This window comes from Oryza brachyantha, chromosome 5 (assembly GCF_000231095.2).
Source record: "Oryza brachyantha chromosome 5, ObraRS2, whole genome shotgun sequence".
Taxonomy (NCBI): Eukaryota; Viridiplantae; Streptophyta; class Magnoliopsida; order Poales; family Poaceae; genus Oryza; species Oryza brachyantha.
Window position 1 is genome coordinate 9,337,119 of NC_023167.2, and position 17,624 is coordinate 9,354,742.

At 40.9% G+C, this 17,624-nt stretch overlaps 1 protein-coding gene across 1 annotated transcript; it reads left to right on the forward strand.

The window, feature by feature from the left end:
* Positions 1-7,991: 7,991 nt before the first annotated feature.
* Positions 7,992-9,474, forward strand: LOC102721649 (probable WRKY transcription factor 31). The gene is made up of 3 exons (XM_006655133.3): positions 7,992-8,476; positions 8,560-8,664; positions 8,778-9,474. Exons 1-3 carry the CDS (start codon positions 8,154-8,156, stop codon positions 9,367-9,369), a joined length of 1,020 nt encoding a protein of 339 aa, XP_006655196.2. The 5' UTR covers positions 7,992-8,153; the 3' UTR covers positions 9,370-9,474.
* Positions 9,475-17,624: the final 8,150 nt, after the last annotated feature.

A 17,624-nucleotide genomic window follows, 5' to 3' on the forward strand; every position in this document is an offset into this window, starting at 1 on the left:
TCGTCCAGGCCATACAGCAAAAGCCGAAAACTGAGCTAACGAGCCTGCTTCCCCTGTATCGGGTCGAAAAAAACCAAATAACATATTTATAAATAAAAAATAATTTAAAAACTATTATATATGTGTCTAAAAATTATTACTGAAAAATAAATTTTGGTGAAAAAACTTAAAATCAACTTTAAATTTAAGATTAAAAAATCAAATTTAGGCATATAAGCATAAGTAGAAGCTAAAAGATGAGATGAATATTTCATAAATTCATAAATTTGGACACAGTTTTACTTGCGAAGAAAGAGGTTTGGTAGTACCATCTACTGTGTTGACCAGAATTAGGGATGTTTATATGAAACCAACGAGACAAAACAAGAAGAACCTACGATATGGTGACATGGTGTAGATCGAGGCTCCAACGAATATCATGCTCATACGGAATCTCTTTCAATGTGATTTCATTGTGGTCTGGGAGTCGCTGCGGCAGCGCGTGTGCGGCGGCGTTTTTCATTTCATTAGAAAAATGAACAATATAAAATAAGATGTATTTTATTTTGTGCAAATAAAATGAAGAGCATAAACCTATAGAATTTTTATGAAATCTTGTTTTTATTTGTTATGTTCTTATTTAGAGAAAACTACGAAGTCATACAAAAGACCTCCTGTCTTGATTTGGTATGCTTTCCCTCTTATTTCCATACCACCTCCGTCCCAAAATAAATAAATTTCTGAGTTTTTCTATATAATTCTTGACTTTTCATCTTATTTGAATTTTTTTAAGATTAATATTTTTATTGTTATCACATAATAAAACATAACTAGTACTTTACGTGTGACTATTTTTTTTAACTTTTTTATAAATTTTTAAAATAAGACGGATGGTCAAACGCCAAAGCTAAAAAACTCAGAAATACTTTTTTTTTGGAAGGGAGTAGTACGTGTTTTAGCTCTTGCCTGGCACTGCATATCATTTTGAGGTTACTTTTGGAGGTTTTCTTCGCTACTTTGATGACTAAAAAAACTAACAAACTATTCTTAAAAATCATGTTGAAATTTCGGTTTTTTTCCAATAGAAAACTGCACCAAGTAGAGCCTAATCGTCAAATAATATAGTTTACGTGGCTCTAGAGATTCTTCGTTAATTATACTGTATATAGGGACCATCAAGACATAAACCATCATGCACGGTTAGTTACCTGTTTAGCTAGCTAGTAGCATACACAGTGGCTGGTAATTAATCTACTAATCTTATCCAAGTGGGTAATCATTGGAGAGTTAGCAAAGCTTATAAACATGGAAATTTACGGTACGTGTTAACTGTGGACTAGTTGAGATCATCAAACGTAAAATCAGAGAATGCCTCCTGCCTCCCTGTTTTACGTCCCAGTCAGCCCTTGTTGTTTTTCCTGCCCTGTTGCACAATTGCCGCGGACAAACAATGCCACCATGATATCACACAAACGCGTTAGTTTGGCCGTGAATCTGACGAATAAAACGACAGTGTGTATGTAGTACATTACATGCCTTTTGAACCATTTGACGTACGGATCGAGAAAGGAAAAATATGCCTCGCGTCCGAAGAAAAAACACAATTACTATTTGCATTGGAAAATTGTAAAAACCACATTTAGGTCTTGTTCAGTTGAGAAAAATTTTTGAGAGAGAGATCACATCGACGCATACGATCATACATATATTTAAAGTATTAAACGTAGTCTAATTACAAAACAAATTTTAGATTTCGCCTGAAAACCGCGAGACGAATTTTTTGAGTCTAATTAATCCGTCATTAGTATATATTGGTTACTGTAGTACTTATGGCTAATCGTATACTAATTAGGCTCAAAAGATTCGTCTCGCGATTTCCTCTATAACTGTGTAATTAGTTTTAATCATGTATATTTCGTGCTTTGTTTAGGTGTCCAAAGATTCGATACGATGTTTTTAAAAAGTTTTTAGAAACTAAGTAGTTCAAAAAGATTTACCTTTCCCACGTAACCAAGATATAACCAAAACTAAAGTGGATTTCACTTACTCATACACCAGTACATTTATCTCATAATTTCTCCTCACTGTCTCAACCTCTGATAAATTTCTTCCACTTTTGTTAAACTTCGATGCAAGTCATGCAACGATAACTTTAAAATAAAGTATATATGTGACAAATAAAGTTGTTAAGGAGACAAATCTTTTTCAGACAGTGAAATTACTTATAAGCTCATGAGTTTTTTTTCCCTAAAGAATCAGCAATTGTGTTATAATCAAATCTGAACTGACGCATATGTGAAGGATGAAGGACCACCACGTGCGTCAAGATGTCAACAACTATCAAGGTGTTATCCATAGGAACGTAATTTATTACTATTTAGTTTGCAGTTGTCGCAATGCTGCTTGCAAGTTGGAAGCCAGCGACCCATTGTATTGCTGTTCTTTAATCATTGGTCCAAAGTACTGCTCCATCTGCAAATTGTGTGTCCTTCCTCTCTGATCGATTTTAGTTAATGAGTGGATCTACCATTATTAAATGAACTGTTTTTGCTGGGTATTTTGAAATAAGATCATTTTTTAGTTTTTTGATACAATATTTTTGACTCTTCGTCTTATTTGAAAATTTTTTGCGATTAATATTTTTATTCTTACTCGATGATAAAACATAAATGGTATTTTATACGTGACTATTTTTTAAATTTTTTTATAAATTTTTTAAATAAGATGAACGGTCAAACGTTGGATACAGAAAAAAAAACTAAAATTATTATGGGACGGGATAGTATAAAAAAACACAATAAAGCACGAGTGAATGACCTGCCTCAATAACAATGATCACAAGAAGGTATAGATAGCTAGCTAGAGGGCACATTAGCATATACTCCTCCGTAGTCACTAAAGTAATACCCCTTTTGTACTAAAATATATATTTTATTTCTACCGCTCTATCATTATTCCAAAATGACGCTGTTTCTTCGCATACTCTTTCATTTTATCACAAGGATTCATTGTTTAATTTCCTCACGTACATTCTCTATTCAACCAATTACAACGTCATTTTAAATATTTCTATTACTCAAATCGGGACGGACATATTATACCGGTGGTAGTACTACAATATTGGTTATCAATGCACTTATATAAAAGGAAGATATCCATGTGGCCATAGTTATATGCTCACTCATGTTGCAAGCCAAACGATATATTTATAAAAAAATAATTTATAAATAAAATTCTTATATATGTATTCTTAGCGATATAAAAGCTAATGCTGAAAAATAATTCAATAAAAAACTTTCAAAATCAACTCTAAATTTAATGTTAAAAGTTCAAATTTTTATTTTCAAGCGTAAGCATAAGAAAAAAATAGAGGTGTTATCATTTTATACAAGTATGTGGCCTTTAAAAATAACTCTGATCAATGTTTTGTATACCGATATATATAAACATATATCAACAAACATATAATTTTATTGAAGTAAACATTAAAAATATTTTATACATATGATTTCCGTGCTTGTAAGTAAAAATGTCTTAAAGCTTAGTTAAAGTGATAAAGAGTTAACTATAAGAGAAAATCTAACAAATGCTATTGACAAACACTTAATTCTAAGAAATGTCTTCGAGGAATGTGAGTTCTAAAAAATATCCTCGTACAAACGAATTTGTCTGAGAAATACTATCGCCGTTAGGGTTCCGTCCAAATTTTCCGTTAAGTGCTATAGTATGAACAGTGTATTTAACGGTTGAAATAGACGGAACTCTAACGACGATGGTATTTCTCAAATAAATTTGTTCGTTAGATGATATTTCTTAGAACTCGTATTCGTCAATGACATTTCTTAGACTTAGATATTTATCAATGACATTTTTTAGATTTTATCTAACGATAAACATGTGCAAAACCATAAATATTGCGAAACCGGTGGAATGCACAGTTGTCACTTGTCAGCCCCTACAGGAAAAAAGAAAAATCATTGTCTTGGAGGGGATTCCTAGTAGGTTCGTTCCTCCGTCCGTGGTTCCCACCGGATCGCTTGTCGTTAAGCGCAGCCTTCAGCCCTTTCGTGTACTAGTCCGATCCGATGGATGAGATCATCAATTTTTCCTATCCACTCCTGCACTAAAAAGCCCAAATTCGCCTCATTCACACACACACATCCATCCAAATTGCTGCACACGCAAACAACACAAAGGTGTTCAATCTTTTCTCGAATGTGATTATGCTTATAAACTAAGGGTATGTTTACGTCACGAAAAGAAAATTTTTAGGTGTCACGCCAGACGTTTGACCGGATGTCGGAAGGGATTTTCGAACACGATAAAAAACGAATTTCATAGCTCACCTGAAAACCGCGAGACGAATCTGTTGAGCCTAATTAATCTGTCATTAGCATCTGTGGATTACTGTAACACTTATGGCTAATCATAGATTAATTAGGCTCAAAGATTCGTCTCACGATTTCCCCAACTGTGCAATTAGTTTTTTCTATCTATATTTAATGCTCTATTTAGATGTCTAAAGATTTGATGTGTCGTTTTTGGAAAAAAAATTGGGAACTAGTAATTTTGAGTTTATTTTTTATTTACAAAATAGTCGTTTCATGAAAAGGCCAAATAAGCTGAAATTTCATGATCCTATTGCCAATGAACCGACAATTAACTCTTCATTTTTCTGTTCCGTTGAGAACACTCCTCATTTTGGATAACTATATGGTCAAACATTTTTAAAAATTGTGTTTCAATTTATCTATTCCTCAAATGCCTGAAGTGGACACATAGAAAAGGATAACATATTGTAAGTTTGGAGTACGTATGTTTCTTTTTTTATGGAAAAGCAATTTCACGATATTGTAATTATAATGAGTTTTATGAATATTTTGTACCCAAAACGATAGTTTATACTCGTAAGCTTAGCAAATATATCGATTGAAAGCATCCTCTGATCATGTGAACCAAATTTTCTTGACAATAGCAATGCTACACAGTAGGGCCTTGATCCCTGTTTACCCATAAAGCCAACTCTTATGTCAGGAATGAGATATTACTTTTGACTATACTTGAGAAATATTTGTGTATTAGACTCGACTTCCTTATCAAATGCATCAGTGTCACCCAATAAGTGAGAAAAAATATGGGGCCGAATGGCTTATTACCTTGCGTGTTGTCAATGTTCCAACAGCATATCAGTTAGGGAGTGATCAAGTTTGGGGGGAGGAGGCTGAAAAGTGCGATTGTACTTTCGTCTCAAGATGAACATAGGGATTAACTAGATTTGGGTCTCTATGTGGATAACACTCTATTCCTTCTTGACTGTGTTGACTTGAAAACAACACAGTGTTACACCTTAGTACCTATGGGTGTTCTCAATTCTTCGTGTCCTCTTCTTTTATCACTCTTATTCTACTCTTATATGCAATAACATTGAATAAAGATCTGAGTAGGGTATTTAAGGAATTAGGGTTCAATCGATGTCAAGAGATATGCGTGAAATTAACTATGTTAACAAGAGAAAGACCGTAAATTTTATACTAGTTTAGGCCCTATGATGAATGGGTAATAGTCCAACTCCAGTTGATCGAAGTCGGTTTTGCCTTTATATGAACTCGATCAGCGAGAAGCAGGCAATTGCAAGACTTTGAACTGTCTGCTTCGCTATACTACCCTAGAGCTAGATGTCAATGTTTTCCAACTTAATCTCTCCCATCTCGGGAGGTCCTTGTATTTATATCGCAGAATCTCCATTCTTCTCCAAGTATGACACAAGGAAAACTTTGAGAAGTACAGCTAGGTATGCACGGTAGGCATGGATTGGAGTAGAGAGCTTGTCATGTCCGAGTACAACTCTCATTATTGATTGTATCCTTTTCAGAGTGTGATAATATCCGTTCGTAGTCCGTAGGGTATGTCGATTCCCAGATGTAAGTTAGCATGGTACTATAGGGCTTGTGACACATCTAGTCTGGTCTAGAGATATAACATTTTCTACTATTACATGCAACATTACTAATATTGCCCTACCTACTTCCGGCATTTGTCATGTTGTCGCACCCATCACTTCCATGCTTAACCTACTGGTCAGCATCTCGGCACCCCGTGCCTCTGACACCAGGTAATGATGTATGCAAGCAAGAAGGCATATGAGATGGTGGTATGTTGATCATCGGAACAGGTACTATTAGATTGAGCTCAAACTTAAGCCTATATTTAACTACGTCAAGCTTGTGTAGACATGATGGATATGAGGGCATGGCAATAACCACCCCTCCCTTTCATCAATGGTGATCCTATTAGTAGGATTACTAGATAAACCAAATCTCAAGTGAGCTCAAAGCCTCAAAGGAAATATGTGTGTGGATAACAATATAATTTTATGAGTGCGAATTTCAAGTTTAGGATTTCGAAATCCATTGAAATACTCTTCCCGGTCAAAAATATTTTTTTATTTAGGATAAGATTTAGTCAAACTTCTAAAATTCCGAACATCAAAACTTTCTTAAATGCTTAATTTAAGAACAAAACAAATGATGTACGTATATTCTCCTCGAAAAGTACTATCATAATATCATAAACCTATTAGATTTTATAAATTTGTTTCAACACAAAATTTATAAAATCTTATCCTAAATAAATAATATTTTTTAACCGAAAGGAGTACACCTTTATGGAAGTTTTTGGCCAATCATATGTTATCGCTAAACATACGGAGGATGAGAATCAATGGACGCTTCAGTCTACATAAAACCATAGTAGTAGAGAGCTACAGCGTGCTTGTTATAGTCAAGTGAGGCCGCGTTCGGCGTGGAGGAGATAAATTAACTTATCCCTGGCACGGAAAACGTAGTAATAGATTAGTACATGATTAAAAATCATTAATTATTAAAAAATATAAAATAGATTAATATGATTTTTTAAAACAACTTGTCTGTAGAAAATTTTTACAAAAAATACACCGTTTAACAGTTCGGAAAGTGTGCGTGTGAAAAACGAGAGAAAATAAGTTAACTAGAGGGGGGGCGAACACGGCCTGAGTCAAATAAGAAGGCAAGAGTGAGATAATGCTCTAGATGTAAAACCATATTGTCCATTGAGTCTTTTATGGTTTTACTTCCATATTGTCAAGTGAGTATCTCATTCAAAAAAAATTATTGTCAAGTGAGTCAAATTTAACAAGTTCTCCAACCACGACAATTCCAACTGTATCGTCGGTACACCCCCACGTTCCATTTCCAACGTGTACCAAGGGAACGATTCCCTCCCGGCTCCCCGCCGTCCCACCCAACCGCCCGCATAAAAATTTTCCACAGATGACGCGGACGCACACCACCACCACCACCACCACCACGCAGCCGGCATCACCGTGCTGACGTCAGCGTTGTGACGTCACCCCGCCCACCACCACCCCGATCTCCTTCGGCGATGCTTCCCCCCTCGCCCCCAACCCGCTCTCTCCCTCCACATGCCCCCCCGCCGAAGTAACCAGCATTGTTTTCTCTCTCGCTCAAACTTTCCGGGCCCACCACCGATGGCCGCGTCACCCGCTGCACCCGGCGCACTGGGCGCCGGGCCAGGCCTCCCGGTGTGTGGCCCACGTGTCTGTGTCCCTCTCCGCCGGTGAGCTACGTCCACTGTGGCGTGAGCCGGTGTGAACCCGTCGCCCCCCTCGTGCGTCCACACGGGGAGGGGCTCCCGTGCGCGCGGTTCATGAGGTTCAGCTGCGCCGTTCACCGAGCGCCACCGCGTGGGGCCGACCTTGTCAGGGGCCACGTCTTGGTGAGCCGGGTTCACGGTTCCTGCGGTTGTTTCGCGGACCCGGTGCGCAGAAGCTCTCGTGGAACCCTTGACTAACCGGGGGAGCGCCCGGCCCCACCGGGCAGTGAGGTGAACGTCGTGAGCAGCGCTGGACCGCGCCCACGCATCTCGGGGGCGCTCGCCTTCGTCTACAGCAATGGAGGGGGCACGCATCGATCCGCTCCAGGTGAGCAGCCATGTCCATAAATACCGACCAACCTCCAGCCCAAGCCTCCTGCTGCTTTGAGCTCCATCTCCAGCTGATGCTGCTGCTGCTTGCTAGCTGAGCTGCAAAGAGGAGTGTGAGAGTGTGTGTGGCAGTGGTGTACGTGCTTGATTTCTTGGGCTGCGAGTAGCTGCGGCGAGCAAGATCAGCAGGAGGGATGACGTCGTCCATGGCTCCGGCGCCGCTGCCGCCGCCGCCGTACGCGCAGGTAATGGAGGACATGGAGAAGGGGCGGGAGCTGGCCGCGCGGCTGGTGGCCCTCCTCCACGACTCCCCCGAGGCCGGCCGCATCGTCGACCAGATCCTCCACTCCTTCTCCCGGGCGATGCAAGCCCTCAACAAGGCGGTCTCCGCCGCCGCGGGAGAAGGCTCGGAGGTGCAGAGCGAGGTCACCTGCGGGGCCAGCGCCGGTGGGAAGAGGAAGGCCGCCGCCGCCGCCGGTGGCGCAGCGCCTGAACGGAGGGCCAGCTGCCGCAGGAGGTGAGAGAAGAGAACTCGTCGGAGCGAAGCCCCAAACTCTAGTGATTCTGTGTAACTAATGCGGTAAGCTTTTGTGATTGCAGGACGCAGCAATCGTCCGGCGAGACGGTGGTCGTCAAGAACTTGGGCGACGGGCAGCCATGGCGCAAGTACGGGCAGAAGGAGATCCAGAACTGCAAGCACCCAAAGTAGGCTTCTTTTCTCAACCTCGTAGACCTGTCCGAAAATATCCAAATTGTGTCTAGCACAAACTGTAGATTTGGATGAGTTGGTTGCTGACGAGGAGTTCTTGGGCATGCAGGGCCTACTTCCGGTGCACCCACAAGTACGACCAGCTGTGCGCGGCGCAGCGGCAGGTGCAGCGCTGCGACGACGACCCGGCGAGCTACAGGGTCACCTACATCGGCAAGCACACCTGCCGTGACCCGGCCACCGTCGCCGGGGGAGCCGCCGGGATGGCCGCGCACCTCCTCCACCAGGTCGCCGGCGGCGGAGGCGGCGGCGACGACGAGGCCCTCCATGCGGGGTCTCGCCTCATCAGCTTCGTCGCGGGCCCGCCCGACGCGGCCGCCGCGCCGACGACCAGCACGACCACCACGGCCACCGCTCCTCCGCTGCTGCCGCCGCTCAAGGTGGAGGTGGAGCCCGGCGTCGTCGGGTGCGACCAGGAAGAGGTGCTGAGCAGCCTCACCCCCGGCAGCTCCGCGGCGCGCGGCGGCGGCGGCGCGGCTGCCGCCCTCGGGCCGTCGGACCAGGGCGACGTCACGTCCTCCCTCCACTACGCCTACCTCGACGGCGGCGCCGGCGGCGGCGCCATGCAGGAGTTATTCAGGGACGACGACGGTGTCTTCGACGATCTTTTTGGCGACTTGCTGCTGAATTATGATCACTGAACAGTGAACAAAAATCTTCGATGGACGAAGCGAAAAAACAAAATGGATTCGACGCGTGTACAGGAATAATTAGCGGCAGCGCGGATCTTGATTTGGAACTTGCAATCGATCGATCGATCAGCATCTAGCTAGTTTAATTAGCTCCCCTTTTTTGTGTAAATTCCTTCTTGATGTGCTTGGGCGGCGTTCAGGGGTGGTGTGGGGGATGGAAAGTTATCTGCCGTGAAAATAGATTAGTATATGATTAATTAATTATTAATTATTAAAAAAATATAAAATAGATTAATATGATTTTTTAAAACAACTTTTCTATAAAAAATTTTAAAAAAAATACATCGTTATCCTTTTGAAAAGCGGGCGCGTGAAATTTGAAAAGCGTAAAACGTAGTTAGATAACTTACCCTGTAAACGAACACGGCCTTGTAGTCTCAGCTGAAGCAAGCCGCTTATTATAGTAGGCAATGGTGGTTGTTAAATCTTAATCATGGACACGGTCTCCTTTTTGTTTTTAGGTGACAAAGCATGAAAACATGATTCCAACACAATGTAATCCTGTTGCTCCACTTCTGTCCAAAGACCTATGGATTCGCCGGTCACGAGCCTAAATGTTGTTCCATAATTAAGTGTGTATCTTGCAGAGAGGTTTCTATGCGTGAAAGCTTTGTTTGGATTCATGGATTTTTTTAAGTCTTTTATCATATCAGATGTTTGGACGTTAATTAGAAGTATTAAATATAGATTGATAACAAAATTAATTATATAAATAGAGGCTATTTTATTAGACAAATTTTTAAACCTAATTAATCTCCGATTAGCAAATGTTTACGGTAGCATCTCATTCGTTAATCATGGACTAATTAGATTTAATAGATTCGTCTCGTGAAATAATCCAGAGTATGAGGTAGATTTTATTAATAATCTATATTTAATATTAATGTCCAAACGATGCGATACGGACTAAACAAAGAAAAAGTAAAAAATGTAAGAGAGAACCAAAAGGCCCTTTGTTACGACTCTTCAGAGCAAGGCTAATAATATAGCTAACAAGCTGACTATAAGATTCTTTGTAGTCTTCTTATAGTCCACTCATATAATGGTTAGCTATTCATCTTTAATGCAGGACCCACATGTCACTCTCACATGGTGTCTTGGTTCTTGTGGCTGAGCTGGCTATAAGTTTATAGCCAGCTTCTCCTCTCTCTCCTCCCTTCTTTCTTTCGTATCAGTATTTAGCTGGCATATAGCCTGCTATTATACTTTCTCATGCTGTTTGTTCCGTCAGGCCAATCATATGCGGCTGGATAGAACTGGCTGTGACTTGTCAGTTGTCACTCCCACGTGTCTGCGCTCTGCAGTCATAGGCTCAAAGCGCCCATACAACATCATCGGCTCCGCACAAATGCACAATGGATAGATTTTAGGACGTGATTGTTAGGCTTCTTCACAAAAAAAACTAAACGATATATTAATAAATAAAAATAATTTATAAATAAAACTTTTATATATATACTCTTAACGATCTAAAATTTAATGCTGAGAAATAAATTTCGATAAGAAAACTCTAAATTCAACTTCAAATTTAAGATTAAAAATTTGAATTTTAATTTATAAGCACAATTAAAGGTGAAAAGATGTCGTGTGTTAGTTTTCAAACAAACCGTGAACAACATATTGCAAGGTTTTTTGTATTTGATGTAGCAGAAGTAAGTACGGGACGGTATCCTTGGAAGATTAAAGTTAGGAAAAAGATGAAAACCCACACCATGGACCGACAACAGAATATTAGCCCACCTCCAAACACAAAAGGAGCACTAGGACATCCTACCAACGCACATCTCCATCCATACATTTGGGTTGGAGAAAGGGGGGCGAGAGGAGATGGATCCATTATCCCATACTCCCATGCACAGACTCACCAACGCGGCCATGTTATATTGCTTACAAGTCCTGTCACAGGAGACCATAACAGTCCGGAGAAGAACTAGGCAAGAGAGGACCTTCAAAACGACACCTCCAACAAGGCAGCGACGCCAAAAACACCGCCACCGCCCGTCTCAAAAGCCAGGGCACCCGTGAAATTTGAGGGTCGTGTACAAAATCTTAACCAAGTAATTACATTTGTCCTAAAAAATAAGTATTCTAAGTTATTTAGAAGGGATTAAAGCCAAGAAGAAAAGACTATAGGACCCTTTAAAAATGAGGAATGGATTGCGGTGGAAGGGTAAACGGTGCATAAAACGCGAAGAATTTTGAATGAGACGTAACTGATGGGACCAGTTGTACTGTGAATTATATTGTAATAGAAATACTTATATTTTGTTATAAAATTCAAATAACAGTCATGCTTATATTTTGGAACAGAGAGAGTACTAAACTTTAGTGACAAAAAAAATGATAACAACTTATACCGCATAAAATATTTTAGAGCAACTCAGAACGAAAAATTACTCACTCAGGACATAAAGTTTTATGATTTTTCAGGTCCAAGTTATATTTTCTAACCCAATTGTACAAGGCTTCAAGGCTTGAAAGTTCAAGTACAAGATAAAACTGTTGTAATCCAACTGTACAAGATATGAGTTCGAAATTCAAATACTAGATAATAATAGATAGATGTAAGATGCAAAAAACACAATTTAATTTAGTGTGCATCCTTGATAATAAATTAAACCTACGAACCAAAATTGGGAATTAAAAATTAGAAATTAGGAAACATTAGGCAGGGGCAGAGCCAGGATTTTAGATCGATGGTATCATAGACTCATAACCAACTTTTACTGAACTAATAATATATATGAAGAACATGAAAAAGAAAGGTAAGCAATGAAGTTAAGAAGACCAACCGATTACTTGTGTGTTAATCAAAACATCCCATCATTAAGCATAATACAGATAATCATGGCACTATAGTTCAAAAGCTCTAAAATTGAGACACAAGGTTGAAGAACATGGTGTAACCTGAAAATAGACAAATACAACATGTCATGATAATCTAAATTTAATAGTAGTACTAAGTATATATAAGTAAAAATATTCTTTGCACCATACTCTGGCCAATCATATTCTTTAAACCATTCCGGATTAAACCGTCGTGGTGTGCCTGCTATGAGTGTTTGTGGATACTTGAAACATGGTTGTGGTCGATGCGGACCATTCATCAAATATCTTCTTCTTATCTGATCTTGTAGCTTAAGGCCTGGATATTCTGTGATTTTCTTTCTATCAGCCGGATCATATGGAAGCTCATCCAAATTAACATCTTTTGGTGAAAGAATTACAGAAGGCCAGGTAGTAATATTGATGTTTGATCTGCCTTGGTCTGTACTAGTCCCTTCATCACTAGCATTAGGTAATTTTCTTTTCAAGAATCTTTCCAAAGTATTCTTGTTGCCTGTTCAAAGTGGAGAGATTAAATCATAAAGTGCTAAACTAAAAATTGCTAGATACCCTGGTACCCATGTGGCCACATCCCACATATGCAAAGTAAAAAAAGTAGTACTTGGAGCAACACTACTGTTTTTCAGTTTTTACCTGAACTTGACATCAGAGAAGATTGAAGAGCAAAATTCAGAAATTCAAATCAGCAGCCCTAGCAGCAGTGCTCAACGCCTAGTGTCCAAATAAGAAAATTAGATGGCAAATTAGGGGGGTTTGGTGATCCAGGGCAGCTGGGCAGCAGAAAACTCACCTAGTTGCTAGCTGCCTTGCCGCTTCTTGTCGTCGAGACTCAAGACGGCGCCGGACGGGACAATGGTTGCCGGCTTGCCGCATATGCAGTATGCAGTATGCTACCTGCTAGCTGCTGCATAATTTACTAGCCCTCAACTCCTCGTTCTCCACCCAAGGAAGAATACAAACAGGCAGGCTCTAGGCAGTAAGGTAGGCATAAAGCAACTAGTTTTCTTGGGCTTCATAAATCATAAAGCAAAGATGCTTAGATGCTAATTTCTTGGGCTGCACATTACAAATACGCTACTATCTGCTATTTGTTTTTGTGGGCTGAACAAAGTCTGAGAAATGAACAAATGTTGGGCCGGCACTGGTGTCAAAGCCATCGGGCCTGTGGTGTCACACATGATAGAATTAAGGGGGTAGTTAGCCTAATTAAAATCTATTGGTGTCAGCTGACACCACCTACATAACGGTGGCTCCGCCCCTGATCGTACACCTATCGAAAACTTAGCCATATGGTCCCCCTAAAAACTAGGGGTCATGTGTGGTCACATGTATCGCACACCCATAGAGTGGGCCCTATCAAAAACATGGATGTGGGTTTCACTCAAAGGGCTATCGGACGGGCTAGACTTGAGAGCGTCGCCACTTCTATTGGTCGGGCTAGACTTTCTTCAGTGATTTTCCTGCCCCTCCCATGCCTCTTGTCGTCATCTTCCACAATCTAACAATAATCAACGAATGGCCACCGCACCAACGCCCCTGCCATCAGTCGACCAATGTCCCTATGTTGCCACCATCCCTACTATCCGTCGACTGCTCTGTTATTACTCTCTCTCGCCACTTGGACCACCCTACTCCCCATTCTCCAAAGTGCCAGCCATCCACCACTATCATCAAGGCCAAGGGTGGCGCAACAGCAGCACATGTGTCCCCTAGCCTCATCTTGGTGCCGTTGTGGCTATGGTCGCTTCTGTCTGCCTCACCTACACTCTAGGGTGTGCTACCTTGCCACCTCGCATATTTGCTCGTATACCTTCGACCGCCATCCCTCAATCCTGCTTGCACCCAATGTCTACTCCCTAGTAGGTCAGACAGGAGGCCTCGAATCTAGAGCTAGGAGCGTCGACACACCCATCGTTTGTCCCCCGCATGTTGTTTGCCAACATGCTTCCCGTCCCTACTGCCACGCTTTGTTCCCGTCCAGATTTGGCGGCAGTTCCCGTCCAGATTTGGCGGCAGCGATACCAACAGTCTCACCGGGTGTGATGCCACTTCCTCCGTCTGACCAAACATTTATTGTGTTTCGTTCTGTCTTCACCGCACAAGGGTCATATTGACCAGCAATTATAAAAAGCATAAAATATACATAATTGAAGATTTTTTATAGGTAATATATAATGTAATGTAAACAAAGAACACATGATAATACATTAGAAATATTTAGATAGCTGTACTGCTATAAAACATATATATTATAAACAGTGATAATATTGTATGAACTAAAGTCTAGGTAAATAGTTAGATACAAAAATTAGACATAGGCAAAATGAGAAAGAAAATATCTATCTTCCAGTTATTAACTACTGGTCCCAAGGCCAGTGTCTCGGGTCGGGCGTTGGATCGGCCGAGAACTCGGTCCTAGGGACTAGGGTCCTGAGGCTTGGGTCCCAAAGCCGGCCAGGGAATGACCTGAACTCGGGGTGTGCCGGGGTTCCAAGGTGAGAATCCATGTACAGGATCCTAAGGAACCCATCAGGGTCACAAGATTCTATGCTCCCGAGGCCAGGGTTGACCCGACCCGACATTGGGGCGCGTATGTGCTCAATTTGGATGAGGTTAGAGTTGATTCTGCATAACGGCAGGGCGCATTAATCACACGTGGATCTGGTTATTAAGGAATTAACGGTCGGTGAATAAATGACCCACTAATTCCTTGCGCAAACTTCTCTTGATTACAAAATGCGTTAGAGCTTTAGCGAGAAATATAGAATAATCTGTTCTTGTGTTGCAACCTTATTCTCCCCGATTCCACACACCCATACGCACGGTTGTGTGGAACGAGTGGACCTTCGAAGCTCTGTCTACTGGAATACCTACATGGGTAGGCGGGTGGTCAAGTTTTTGGGGAGCGTCTCGACACGAGTGCTCCAGACCCATCCTAGTGTTCGGTGTCCTCATCCCGGCATTCGGCTTCCCTGTCCCGGTGTTTGGCTTCTGCTCCGTCCGTGTCCCCGACTTCGCGGCGCTCGGCAACTACTCCAACACGGCGAATCTCTCTGGGTACTCGAGCTGCGATGGCTCCATTTTGATCTTTGCCGTTCTCATCTTCAGGATGTCCAACGACGGCGATCTGTTAATGGCAACGGAAGCGATGATGATGGCAATGGTGGAGACACCATCGGCAAAAATATCTCGTCAAGTCAGAGAATAAACACATTCTTAGGGTATAAACTATCTGTTACTTCGGTGCTATATATGTTTATATGAGATGCTTTTACAGTAATTAGTATATATTAGATGCTTTTACAGTAATTAATATATTCATGTTTAGTATAAACACAAGATCAATACTATTAGATGTCATGGTTAGTATTTTATTTCTCTGGATTAAAATATACTGATTAATGACAATATTTCCAACGTATATCAGATTGATTTCCAATATGGCCGCGTCGACTAGTCCTAACTCCTACTTATGAATGTGCAACGAGGTTGCAATCACCAACTGTAGCAAATTAAGACTATGCACCGACTCTCCACTTGGCCATCGTTTGACGTTTGTCTATTTGATAAAAAATATGAAACGGCATATTTATAAATAAAAAATAATTTATAAATTAATCTTTTGTATACATCTAGTCAGTGATAAAAAATAAAGGACAAAAATAAACAATAATGAAAGAACTCAAAATGGACTCTAAATTTAATATTAAAATTTAAATTTTAACTTATAAGTATAAGAAAAATAAAAAGATGGAGCCGTAAGAATATATCATATCAAATACAGTATCCAAACAAGGACGGCTAACCCCTTCTTTGCTCTTGACGATCTGAGAGAGAAGCATGCACGACGAACCACGCTATCATGAATCGCGGAAATTAATTAACAAGTTTCTTTTAAGAAAAAAAAATCGCGGAGATTCACGTCGATGGATCGATCGAGCGCGGGCGCGTCGCGTACGTAACAGGGACATGCACGCGCGGACCCGTTCCCATCATCCCATGTGTGGTGATGAGTTGGTGACATCGCAAAACGAAACTGGTGGCGAAATTAACGTCTCCACGGGAGATTCCATTCTCGATCAATTGGCAGGAGGGGGGGCACACGTACGACAGATTCCATTATTTCCCACAGCAAACTACGACTTCTCGTGTATAATCTTCAGAAATCAGACTCGACAGGTTATGCTTATCGATATGGAGAAGGCAAAGTCGTGAACTTGTGATCTAGCCTCAGATTACGCCGCCATGGCTTCTCCTACTTGACATGGGTCACTGTCACCACCGTCTTTGGTCCGTGTGGCTCGTTGGCACCGTCCCCATGTTTGCACCATCCCCATCCCTTGCTGCTCCGACGAGGCTCGTTGGCGCCAACCCCCGGCTCCTCGTGGCATGTTTATCTTCCGCTACTCTTGCCTCACCTGGGTTGCCACCCAACCCCCTCCCCGCGCTCCGCGGTCTTCGTCAACACTGCTTCTCGGCTCATGCTCACTGCAGATTTTATTTTTACCGTCTTCGTTTTTTTTCATTCAAGTGAAGATTTTTTTTCTTGCTCTTGCTAGTTGTCCTGATTTATTGAAGGACAAAGTGCAGCACTTCAGACTCAAAAATTTCAATTTTTCTGATGCATGTTGCCCTATATATATTTACCTTTTAATTTTTCTGATTTAAGTTCAGCCATAAAATGTTTCATGAATTTTATCAAATATGGAGTTGGGGATGCTGTTCAATTCAGCTATGGAGATGCATGAATTGCAAGAGTTATTTTTCAAAGAACGTCAGTCATGTGAAGACAGTCCAACTTTCTTTTCTTTTCTTTTTTATTTATGAAGATACATATGTATGGTTGTCTACCTTTAAGATTTCATATTATTTTTAGCTTAGTTTACCTAGATTTATTTATATATAAATATATATGTTTTGTATATGTGTCTAAATTATTAGCACATATATGAATGTAGGCAATGTTATAAAATATTATAATATATACCGGAGGGAATGTAGGGAATAGTAACATTTGTTTTCCCATATTTGCAAAAAGGCATCGACGATGTTTCCTGACAGTTGCTATGTCTGAATTTTGTAATGAACCTATATGCAACTAATTGCTAAACACCCACGCTTTCAATACATTGTCCAACCAAACGACCGTAATGCAAATGGAAACGTTACAACTCAGAACCAAAAAAAAAAAAGTAACCAGCTCCATCCAATTACATTACCGCTGTGTCTGATTTCATTATCGTTAATGCTGCTTGCCGTCCCTAACCAAACACCACTGTATATATAGTTATAGAACCAAAAACTAAACTAGAATTTAGAACCTGAGAAAACTCTTTTCATTCATATTCTGTCTGGCT

Excerpts from the sequence above, each read along its gene's own strand:
- LOC102721649 (XM_006655133.3), top strand. The coding sequence starts at position 8,154 with ATGACGTCGTCCATGGCTCCGGCGCCGCTGCCGCCGCCGCCGTACGCG. Across the intron at positions 8,477-8,559 it reads AGGGCCAGCTGCCGCAGGAG|GACGCAGCAATCGTCCGGCG; the intron begins GTGAGAGAAGAG and ends TTGTGATTGCAG. Across the intron at positions 8,665-8,777 it reads CAGAACTGCAAGCACCCAAA|GGCCTACTTCCGGTGCACCC; the intron begins GTAGGCTTCTTT and ends TTGGGCATGCAG.